This window comes from Rhincodon typus, chromosome 30 (genome assembly GCF_021869965.1).
Source record: "Rhincodon typus isolate 14 chromosome 30, sRhiTyp1.1, whole genome shotgun sequence".
NCBI classification, from domain to species: Eukaryota; Metazoa; Chordata; class Chondrichthyes; order Orectolobiformes; family Rhincodontidae; genus Rhincodon; species Rhincodon typus.
Window position 1 is genome coordinate 8,992,457 of NC_063361.1, and position 12,492 is coordinate 9,004,948.

At 42.3% G+C, this 12,492-nt stretch overlaps 1 protein-coding gene across 1 annotated transcript in view; it reads left to right on the forward strand.

Moving 5' to 3' along the window:
• LOC109915964 (supervillin-like) overlaps positions 1 to 12,492 on the forward strand; it is a 156,739-nt gene that overhangs the window by 41,928 nt on the left and 102,319 nt on the right. The window contains exon 3 of the mRNA XM_048614388.1: positions 7,084 to 7,245. Within this exon, the coding sequence (XP_048470345.1) occupies positions 7,084 to 7,245 (162 nt within the window). The remainder of the gene's footprint in view (positions 1 to 7,083; positions 7,246 to 12,492) is intronic.

Here is a 12,492-nt window from a genome sequence, read left to right on the forward strand (position 1 = left end):
GCACCTTGTTGTCTCGGATTCTCCAGCATCTGCAGTTCCTACTATCTCTGATTCAATTGCTTGTTCCTGTCAGCCCTATCTCTAAATATCTGGAATCCTGTAGGCTGAACTATATGTGCACTTAGTCCCACACAGTCTTCCTATGTTCTCATCCATCTCTAGCAGCTCCATCAGAATCAGGAGGTTGGAGCAGAGCCTGGACTGTCACAGCCATAGTGCGTACGAGGACAACATTTCTCATTCTTGACTTACTGAGCAGCTGCCACAAAGATCATGGATTCTGAAGAGGATCGGTTTTTGAGGGCTTTTGTGCCACAGTGGGAGTGTACTCACTTTTGAGCCAGGAGCCCCAGGTTCAAGTCGCACCTACTCCAGAGGCATATAATACCATCTCTGAAAATAAAGTACATAATATATAAAATAAAGGACCAAGTTGAGTTAATCCATGGCAAATTGCGGTGAGAATCATTGGGCTGAAAAACGATGGTCCCGAAACTGATCCTTCCATGATGGAAGGGAGAGGATTGCTGGAGGTTGGGCAAGGGGAGTAGGGTACAATTAAAACTGAAATGCATCCATGCCATTTTTACATCTGCAGATGTCTGAATTTCCACTGCGGAGAGGTGGGGGTGCTTCATTAACTGTACATTGGCCATCCAATGTCAAACTTACTGATGCTGGAAGGGTCACCAACAGGAACACTGAGCTAAAATGGAGGAAGGAGCTATTCTATGGTAGGATTCTTAAGGGGCTTGACAGGGTAAATGCTGAGAGGATGTTTCCCCTCGTGAGAGAGTCTTGGACTAGAGGGCATAGTCTTAGAATTAAGGAGCCCCCAATTTAAGACTGAGATGAGGAAGATTTTCTTCTCTCAGAGGGTTATGCATCTTTGGAACTCCTTGCCACGGAGAGCTATGGGGGCAGAGTCCTTTGTGTATATTTAAGGCTGAGATAGATTGTTAATCAGTCAGGGAATTAATATTTATGGAAAAAGGGAAGGAAAGTGGGCGTGAGGAGTGTCAGATCAGCCATGATCCAATGGGTTGGTGAAGTTTGAGGGGCTGAATGGCCTACTCCTGTTCCTATGTCGGTGGTCTTATGGCTGTATTATGTGGCTGGTTTCAGCACTCTCTGCAGACCAGGACGAACCCTTTGGCCACACTCAGCCCCAGTTATAAGCTTCCTGAATATCAAGGGATGACCTCTTCATGTCCCTATTCTACTCTCCCCTTCGGATTGCTGACCTCCCACTCATTACTCAACTGGATCTTTCCTCACTCTCCGCCCTTGCAAAGCTGATTGCATGCCTCATTCCCCCACACCCCCAACACACACACAATTATCCATGGTCCTCCTCCCAATTCTAGAGACAACTCCCAATAGTTCTTTTGCTACTGGTGTTCCTCTACCCTTTACCATCCGACCATTCATTTGGCTGGAGGCTAGATGGAAGGTTGAGCTATAAGACACAAATAAAGTGGTAATGTTGCTATTAGCACCACCTCTTGCATCTTGCTGAAGTCTTTGACAGCTTTTAGCCTCACTCTATCTCCCCATAAACATTAGGGCACATGAGATTATGAGAAAATGAACATGCAAAAATGAAAGATTGATGTCACTCTCATTTGTTACTGGCTCATGCTTTCTCTCACATTGTATCCTAATCACTGTCCAGGTCGGTGGATGATGGCCCTTTGTTCTCTTCATTCATCTCAATGAATTACTCCTTATATATTCCTGCCAGTTTAAGCCAATGTCCTCAGATCTTGAAAACATGCAGATAAATGAGCAAAACTCTAGAAAATATTTCAAAATGCTGATGAAAGCTTTAATGCTAAAAATGATTGCCATAGACATTTCAGTTTTTTTTATCCTGCTGGAGACCTTTCTTGCTCACAGTCAGGATCAATGTATATCCTGTATGCATCAAAAGATGCACAGTTTCAGAAAACTTGATATAAGGTACTTTACACGTCATTTTAAATCTTCCCTTGCAACTGACCCAAGTGACTATTAGCCCGAAATGTTACACGGGCAGTGTTGGTGTATCTGTCAGTATGGTAAGCACTGAACCAGACAAACAAATGTGTTCTATTTGATTAGTCCAATATCAAAATCAGGAGCAGTGCTTATTGCTAACATTAGACTGACAGGGATCACAATTCTATTGTCCAGAACAGCATTCTTTCAACCTGGATACAAAATAAATGAAATAACAAAATATGGAAGCTCCATGATTTAAAAAAATGATACATTGAGCAAATGAATCAGAGCAGGCAAATGTGCCCTGCACCTATGGAAAGATAAAATTCTTGCATGTGACTGAACTCTTGTTTTCATTTTTCCCCTGCTTATCTTAATTATCATTACTCTTTCTCTCCAGGGTTGTTTTTTTCTTCCTCATTCTGAGCTGATTATTAAAAATTTCTATCTGTTTCTCGTTAGCAGTGAGAGGAGAGGGGTCTTCAGAGTGCCAGTCTCTCATATACTGGCAAGGCAGCTGACTACCGTAGCTCTCAGTGCCCACTAGAACATCACTTCCTACCAAAACCCTCTGCCCTTCCCAACAGATGGCACAAATATTATGGAACCAGAAGAGAACGTGCTGACCGAGACCAGGGCAGCACGCATCGCCCGGTACAAGGCTGAGCGACACTGCGAGTTAGCCGAAAAAATTAGCAACCTTGGAGAAAAAGACCATCGTCAGTTCCAAATTCTTGAGAAAGGAAAAGGAAAATGAACCTTTGGAAAATTGATATTCTCTTCCAGAAGGGTCCGAAGCATTGGAGAGCCTTGTAAGCAGGTCGACACTGCACGGATCTTTCAAACTTCGGGGAGTAAAGGACTGCCTAAAGAAATTGTTTTGCATAAAGCCAGAAGAGGACACCATGGAAAAGAAGAGTTCTTCCTATGTCCAAAGTTTAAACACTAGGAATGAAGGATGGAAATCAGGGTACAGGCTTGGCGATTCTCACTTCCATGGGATTGATGTCTGCAGGAAAGGAAAGGTGACAGATGCTTTAGAGAAATCTCTGCCTCTCCCACAGCGATCCTCTATCCTTGAGACCCAAATCACTGGGCTATCTCCACGGGCCAGGTTAGTATTTGTGTTTTCAATCAACACGTGAGTGGTTCTTGAAGTTGATGCAAAGGAATCCTGTGTCTCAGAGAAGTTTAATGTTCTTGGAGAATGTTGTCATGTGGTCTTTGTAGTTCTATTTTATTCTATATCTGCAAAAGAATATGTCATTCTAATTTGTTATACAGTCAGCTCCATTGGTTGAATACTGAACTGGAGATTAGTAAACTGTTGGCTTGTTCAGCATGTTATCCTGAGACAGTTAAGCAACACTCAAGAGAGCAGGAGGTTGTAAGGGATTGCATAGTCCTCCTGTCGCAGTGGGATGGGAATATCATCATCATCATCAAGTCAACACACCACCTTGCCTTGAATCCTTCATTGTTTCTGGGTTAAAAGTCTTCAACAATATTCCTCACAGCATTGGTGGAGTACCATCGCTACATTGAGTGCATTGTTCAAAAGATCATCTCCAACTCAACTTGGCAACTACCTATAAGAAGTAAATTGCCAGTGATGCTCACATCCCAAAGAATGCTTAAATAAAAATAAAATATGTCATTGGGAACTCTTGACCAGTTTGAAATGCCCCATGCTACCTTCTGGTAAATGAAATGAGTGACTTTTGTTCTGTTTCTCTCTTTGTTCTCACTCTCTCTCCCTCTCTCTGTCTTTATGTCTGTCTGTCTCTATTTCACTTCTGCATTTCTTTCTGTCTCCCAATTCTTCTCTGTATCTATTTGTCTGTCTTTGCCTCTGCCTTTCTCTTTCTGTCTTCCTCTCTGTATCTCTGCCTCTACTCCTGCTTTCTTCTGTACATTTCTCTCTTGATTTAAAACTGTTTGTTTATCTCTCTCTCTCCCCAACTTTCTATCTCTGTTGCTCTTTTACTTCTTTCTTTCTCTTTGCTTTTTGACTCTGTCTCTCATTTCTTTTTATGCTCTCTTCCACTTTTTCTCTTTGACTGTTTCTCCTTTGAAAACTCCTCTTTGTCATCTCCTGTTTCTACTTTCACTCTCATTCTGCCTCTCATGCTCTCTTTCCCTGTGTCTCAAACAGAACTTTCTGTTACATTTTTAATTTACATGACAATGATCCCAAAGAAGAAAATAAAACTTTCTATCATATGGCTAACTAAAAGCCTGTTACATGCAGCAGGACTGATACAGTATAGATGCATATCAAAGGAACATAAACCTGTGGAGAAATAAATCTACATATATTAATCATGGTAACATTGTTAGTCATGCTACAATATTTAATGTCATGCAGCTTTCCTTTCCAAGTAGCAAATCCATCACTTGGAGTTTAATCATAAAGGACAGGTGATATAATTTGTTGGAATGTTAATCTTTCATTTCTACCAGTGCTAGGTTAATGCTTCACAAAGACGTTCTTCCAGCTATGTGTAATGTCTGTGCAGCTTGAGCTGTTGGGCAGGTGCCACAAGTAATTAATGTCCCAGTGGTTTTATATTTCTGCTTCTAATCCAGAATTCAGTGGGGGAGGGGTGGGGGGAGAACTCTGTGGAAAATTACCCTTGGCATTTATTCTCCATTTCAAAAAATTTGGGATGAAAAGTATTGGGAAGGAGGGCCGGTTTGGAGAGGTCTTGCTTGTGAAACAAACCATTGGGCTCAAGTTGTTCAATTGTGTCGGCATGATAAATCCCATTTGTTTTGTGTGAGCCATGATGCCGTTTATCAGTGTCGGGCAATGGATAATGATGTTTTGCAGGCATCCAGTGGACACTGGTATCAAACAGTCATTAGCCAGCTAACTCCATGTGAGTTCATTTACTGATGGTAAACATTATGCCCTCTCACTTCAAAGTTGCTTGTTAACATAAGATGAGATACATTTTTAAAAAAAAACAATTAAGCAAACTTGATTTGGGGACACAAGGTCTAGAAAGCAGATGCTGATCTCAAAGCTGCCAGGTTGGAATCAATTCCTCTTACATTCCATCGCCTGTAATACTTTTCTACTTTAATACTTCTGTAAACTACAAATTCCTTCTCAAAATATTGATTTATGGTCAACTTGATGGAGTTCTACAGACCAGTGACAAAGGGTAACCCACAACATTTCTGATTGGCATGGCTAACAATAAATTTACCATCCACCCTACCATTTGCTCCATTTTCTCAGCCTTCCTATTTTTGCTCCCCCTTTACTTATTCGATAAGCCTAACAATAAAGAGATAACAAGGTGTAGAGCTGGATGAATACAGCAGGCCAAGCAGCATCAGAGGAGCAGGAAGGCTGACGTTTCGGGCCTAGACCCTTCTTCAGAAATGAAGAAGAAGTGTCTAGGCCCGAAACATCAGCTTTCCTGCTCCTCTGACGCTGCTTGGCCTGCTGTGTTCATCCAGCTCTACACCTTGTTATCTCAGATTCTTCAGCATCTGCAGTTCCTGTTATCTCAGCCGAACAATAAAGTTAGTTTACAATTCTCAGCCGAGGCACTGGGTTACAACTCCTAGGAGGGAGTTCTGGGTTACAATTCCCAGAAAAGGCCCTGGTTACAATTCCCAGCAGGGAAGCTCTGGGTTACAATTCCCAGCAGGGACCACTGAGTTACAATTCCCAGCAGGGAGTTCTGGGCTACAATTCCCAGTAGGGAGCATAGTGTAACAATTCCCAGCAGAGGCACTGAGTTACAATTGAGGAGGCACTGGCTTAAAATTCCCAGCAGGGAGCACGGGGTTACAATTCCCAGCAGGGAGCACGGGGTTCCAGTATCCAGCCGAGAGCATGGGATTTACAATTCCTAGCAGAAAGTACTGGGATACAATTCCCAGCAGAGAGCACGGGGTTTACAATTCCCAGCAGCAAGCGGTAAAGCCTATTGCACTGCAATTCCCAGCAGGAAACACGGAGTTACAATTCCCAGGAGGAAGCAACTGATTATAGTCAAAAGATGGGAACCATGCCTGACTTCCCTCTACCCCTGCCCCTTCCGAATTCGAATTTTCAAGTATTTTGATCCACTAAATGTGTTGTCTTGTGAAGATTTGGTCTAGGGAAGTCAATATGTAAAACATATAATTATAATAACTAATAAATCCAAACAGGAAATTAAGAGAAATTGTATTGACTCAGAGAGTAATTAGGATTTGGAATATACTGCAGGGAGGATTGAGACAAACAACACATGCGTTGAAGGGTAATCTCAATAAACACATAGAGGACTGTAACAAAAACAAAGTTACTGGAAAAGCTCAGCAGGTCTGGCAGCATCTGTAGAGGAGAAAACAGAGTTAACGTTTCGGGTCTGGTGACCCTTCCTCAGAACTGATGGTGGCTGGGAAAATGTCAGTTTATGTGCAGAAAATAGAGAGGTGGGTGGGGTAGGGAGTAAACCATAGGATAGAGCCCAAAGAGAGAGAAAGACAATTGGACAGACAGAAGAGTTGCTAACGATCAGGCTGGGAGGGTGAATAGTTGTTAATGGGGACTGTTAGTGACTAACAACAGGGGGTGTGTAGTGGCAGGCTATGTGGTAACAAGGCCTGGTGTGTGGGGCTGGGACATGGGAGAGTTTAGGCCCTAAAATTATTGAACTCAATATTGAGTCCAGAGGGCTGTAGGGTCCCCAAGCGGAAAATGAGGTGTTGTTCCTCCAGCTTGCATTGGGCTTCACTGGAACACTGTAGCAAACCAGAGACAGTGATGTTGGCCAGAGAGCAGGGTAGTGCATTGAAGTGTCACCGGACCCGAAACGTTAACTCTGTTTTCTCCTCCACAGATGTTGCCAGACCTGCTGAGCTTTTCCAGCAACTTTGTTTTTGTTCCAGATTTACAGCATCTGCAGTTCTTTTGGTTTTTACATAGAGGACTGTGTTGGTTGAGTTAGTTGGTCTGAGTGAGGGTGCATATACAGCATGAGTTGTAGCAAGGTCCTGTTGCCCTAAAATGCCTGTCTCTGTGCTCAAAGTATTTTGGAATTCCCCAGCAGGGTCCCAGTGTAGCTCTGAAAGAAATTTTCTTTTCTCTGGTAGCTACAATCCACAGGTACCGGTTCACAAACCACCGACAATCCGGAAGGTCTCCTGTTACGGCAGCAATGGCACACAGCGTCCTGTGGTGGATACGAGAGTCTCTGTGGGCTGTCTCCGCAGCAATTTCCTGGAGAAGAGCAACTGCTGCAGTGAGCTGAAAGTGTAGGTGCCGAGGCTTGCTGTGCTGTTCCCTCTGACTTACACATTGCTACATTTCAGTTGCGAGCATTAATCCCGAGCAGCTCTCCTGGTTTGTTTGGCCAGCATTAGAAGCCATGTAGGACATTATTTTAGTTCACCATTAGAGTCTTTAAACACACCGTCACGATGTAATAATGATCGAAGAGTTATGTGTTTTCCTAAGTATGTAATCACTGAGGATAAATTCCTGAGCATAGTTATTGAGTAACTAAATCCCAGTCTGCAGCCCAAATTTTTTGTTGCTTATTTAGGTAACAAAGAAGGCTTACAGCCAGCAAGTATTGCCGTGTCTAGTTTACAGCTGCATTACCATGTGTCTTGTCTGCTACAGAGGCAGAATGTAATTGTGTACAGTGTTGTTCAACATATTAGCAATTAGCAATAAGTAGATAAGCGAAACACATGGCCAATTGCATTTCAGATTAGCATTAAAAAATTGACTTCTAGACATTGTGGTTGGACATGTGACCTCGATATCCATGCTTCTGGCAATTAATTGTGAACCCTAACCTTTCAGTGTGTTTGTCAGTACAGCAGAATGTGCAACAGCTTTTATTGATTCATTGCTGTGAGTATTTTGCTTCCTTGGTTATTGAACAATGACAGATGTTTCTTAGGTAAATATACACGCCTGAAGTATATTTTGTGTGGATTGCCTTTTCTACTAAAACTGCTGCAAGTATTTACAACAATATCAAGACATGTGGCTAATATTTAAGGACTCAACTTCATTTGCTAAAAGTAATGTGTTCCGTTGTTTGAAATTGTTAAAGACACTAGCACATGAGCATCTTTAAACATGAACATAATCACTGACCAACTTCCACTCGGAGACCCCTGACTGACAATTACTGGAGCTCACTGATACTGGCTCCAGGTGTTAAGTGCTCTGGTTGGTTTTGAAGGAAGCATTAATCTGTTGGGACATATGGGAGAGCTGGTGAACTGCTGATCCAAGCTCTTAACAGATTCCAGAATCCCTAGTTGCCAGCTTTACTGATTCTCAGTGGCTTTGAAAAATGGATTACACAGACTGGTTTGAAAGGGAAGATTGCACCATTGTGACCTTTTAACAGATAGTTTTCTCAATCAGAGTCTTTGCTTTAACTTGTGAAAATCTAGAATTAACAGCGACTGAAGTGTGAGTTGATCCTAATCCTTATTCTACATCTCCTCAAGTAGAGATAAATGGTGATTTTTTTACTGATGCCAATTAACTCATGCAGTAGTTCCCTTTCTCATTCCCTTCCTTCACTTCCATGAAGATGCACAGGCAGTGCAAAATAAGTTTAATTCACTGTTTGGTTTTATATATTAAATGATACTACATGTCCCTGACTGGTTGCTGCCATCTAGGGCTCAGTTCACACAATAATTTACCTCCTTCCACCACAACAAGCAACGTCCAGACCAGTTCACAAGTGGGCTCCATTGTCTCAGATCACCAGAATTTCTCTGGGGCCTATCTGTAGGGATAGCCATTTGAACATGCAGTTTACAGAGGCCATTCTAATGAAGTCTCAGGCTCTGCAGTGACTCAGATGCTACTGTTGAGACGATGAGTAAGCAGCTTGTTCATCAACAAATGTATAAATCCACCCTAGGGATCATAAGATAGTCACTAACAATTGCAATAATGAAATGTCTTTCGCCAGAAAGTAGGCAGTATGTGGAATCTACTACTGCAGCGATTACTGACAGGAACAGTAGAGATGACTTTGTGGTATGTGGTAGTGTCCCTACCTTTAAGCCAGATAGGCCCAGGATCAAGTCCCACTTGTTCTGGAAGGAGTTGGGGGTAACACATTAGAAAAGTTTGATTAAAAATATCAACAGCCCAAGGAAGGGCTAAGTGCTATTTGGCCCTGCTCTATACTATAGGTTCATGTGATGCAGTAGTAATGTCCCTACCTCTGAGCCAGGAGACCTGAGCTCAAGTCCCACTTGCTACAGAGGAGTGTAATCCCACCTTTGAGCAGTTTGATTGGGGGAAAATGTCTTAATGCCTTTATAGGGAATTCAGGTAGAACTACGATGGAGAATGGAATAGAAGGATATGCTGATGAGGTTAGATGAAGTGGGGAGGGAGGAGACACAGGTAGAGCATAAAGGCATGGAAACATTGTTCTGGATGCCTTGTTTTCGTGTAAATTCCACATGATTGCCTCCAACCAAGTTGGATTACCCATGTATTATAATCAACACTTAGTGTACAGGATTAATGCAAATGAAATGCCCTGTTTACTCTTACATTCCAACTACTACATAGCCATGGTTTCCATTTGGATCCCTTCATTAAACCTTCAGTTTCATTTTTTGTTCTTATTTTCTCCTCCCTCACCATTAATCATTTCCCTTCCACATGCACACAAACATGGCCACCCCCACTTTCCATGTTGGTTTCTGTAAGGCAACCATGAGGAGGTCACGGACTGTTTACCAGAGTTTAACAGGAATCTTTTACAGAACAAGTTTCACAAGGATCCAACTACTTGTGACATAACCTTTAAACTAAGCAAAGTTCTCTTCATTGTGATACACATCTGTTTGGAGGGCCAACCAAAAACAGCTGAGCAATGCAGAAGGAAAATTAAATGTAGATAAAAAAGATTAAAGGGAATGGGGTGTGACAAAAACTCCAAATGATAAGTGACACCTCAGGTACAGAACTATTAGAACTCCTCAGGCCATTTTTCTGAGAAGTACGATGACTAAAAAAAAAGTGGCAGTGGGATAAATGATATTGATTGATCACTGCAGTGACTCCACCTACAACATGTGTACAAGAGCTTTATGTGAAATGGCAAAAGGGAATGAATGCGAGTCTTCACTCAATGTCCCTTTGCTGAGGAGCACAGTGGCAGATAGTTTCGTAGATACCTATTAAACCGGGTTTTCTGACTTAGGGGCAGGGACACTATATAACCAGCCATTATATAACCAGCAGCATACAGTCACCATTAGGCCAGTCTTTGTTTTTAAACTGAATGCAACTTTCACCATCTAACCTGATAGGAAATTGGGCCCATGTCTCTAGAACATTAACAGTGGATTGCAAATCATTAGGCCAGTGACAATACCACTGCCTCCCCCTAAATTGTAATTCAAATATCACTGTGGGTGAATTTGAACCTATACCTCCAGAACATTAACCTGAGGCACTTGACCGCAAGTACAATGGTATTACCATTAAATTGCCAATGTCTTGTGTGGATGGCATTATGCAGTGCAATAATTTGCTTCTATTCATGACTTGGCTGTTTTACCCCTTTGAATTTTATTCTAACCGCTGTTACTTACAGTATGGATACTAACTGACAGAGCAAGGGGCATTCGGATGCTTTACTTTGTTCATGTTTTATTTATTTCAAAAATATACTTTAGTCATAAAAAATATCTTTATTATGTATACATAGTCACAAATGCAGTTTGGTTCCATACAGTAGCATATCAGTGAAACAAAAACATTGGAATTCGACTCTATCCAACAAACCAAACACATCGCTTACATGTACAAGACTATATTTACATGCATTTAAGGCATAACTAAACGGACCCCCATTTAACTTTGGCGGAAAGACATCAGATGATGATCTTTCCCCATTGCACCTTGGCAGCAGCTGCCTTAAACTTCAGTGCGTCCCTCAGCACGTAGTCCTGGACCTTGGAATGTGCCAGTCTGCAACACTCAGAGTCAACTCCTGGCTCTGTAAGATCAACAAGTCTTGGGCATACCAAAGAGTGTCCTTTCACCGAGGTGATGGTCCTCCAGGCTCATGTTTAATTCAAGCAGCAAATCCCGACGGATTAATCCCTTCCTTCCTTCTGCCTTTTACTTTCCTCACACGGTGAATTGCTTTTCCCTTCACATTCATGCTGTCTATATTTTGCTCTCTCTGTCTTTCTCTCTTCTTCCTTACCTAGTGCTGATGAAGGTAACATAACGCAGGGCCTTGATTTAGCAGCAGCGCCTAGCTTGGAGGTACGTCGGAGGCCTAGACGATACATTGGCCCAGGCGTGAATCGCAAAACCTCTGATCGTTTCAAGACACAGCCCCTCACAGTGACTGAACGGTGAGGTACAACTGGGCACGAGGCTCCTATACAAGTGAAACTTCAATAATTCAATTAAGTGGATGGAGGTTTTAATCCAGCTTTCATTCTCATGCTGAATAATATTTGAAGCAGAAAACATTTGAACTGACTGTTCTGCAATATTTTTAACCGCACTGGTAAAACTATGACACTTCCATTAATCAATCCTGCCCTCCCTCATCACCAGGTTTCTTCAAGGTGCTGGCTCTTCCAAGGCTGCAAGTTCATGTGCAATCCTCAATAGTGCATGCTGATAGGCTGTTCAACTGTTGAGGCATCACAGTGGTGTCCCACTCTTACATAGATGCAGAGCTGGATATTTATTGATTTGTGGGCAGTGACTATGATCAGAAGGATGGGAATGTCAGTCCCACCCTGCTCAAGGGACTTTGAGCCCAGATATCAAATCCAATCTCCAGCCACAACTGACATCACCATACAATATGGATAGGATGTTAAAAGCGGGGACTTTCCAGTCTGGGAGTCTGAGTGCTACACTGAGCTACTCGGAGATTTAACCAAGTCATGATGTAACATGTTATCAAACTAATCAATCGAGCTGTTTGCAATGGAGCAAGCCCTAGAGGGCGTGGTTATATGAATGGGATGACTGTGTGGCAGAGTTTTTCTATGATATCTCAAACAAAAATGCAAATTAGTAGCTAAAAAGGCCATTTGGCTCCTCAAACCTGCACTGTCATTCATTCAGATCATGGCTGATGTGACAACCACGTTCCCAACTACCCCAGTAACCTTTCACCATTTGTTTGTCAACAATCAATGTACCTCTGCCCTAAAAATTTGGAAGGACTTTGATTCCATCTAGATGACTCATTGAGTGACAGTCCTGAAGTGATAATGTGACAGGATTTATACCCGAATACGTGAGGCCTAATTTTAACCCAAACCCTCTGGCAAACGCTCCACCTGATATTTCAAGCAGATGTCTGTATGTTTTCAAAACATTAACCAGGAAAGAAAGCACATTATTCAATTAATTCCTGTCTTTTGCTATAAAAACGTTGACAGCTATTCAACTGCTGAGGCATCACAGTCATGCCTCATTCTTACCTAGATGCGGGTATGAATGCTTACGGGTTAGTAGGCAGTGAC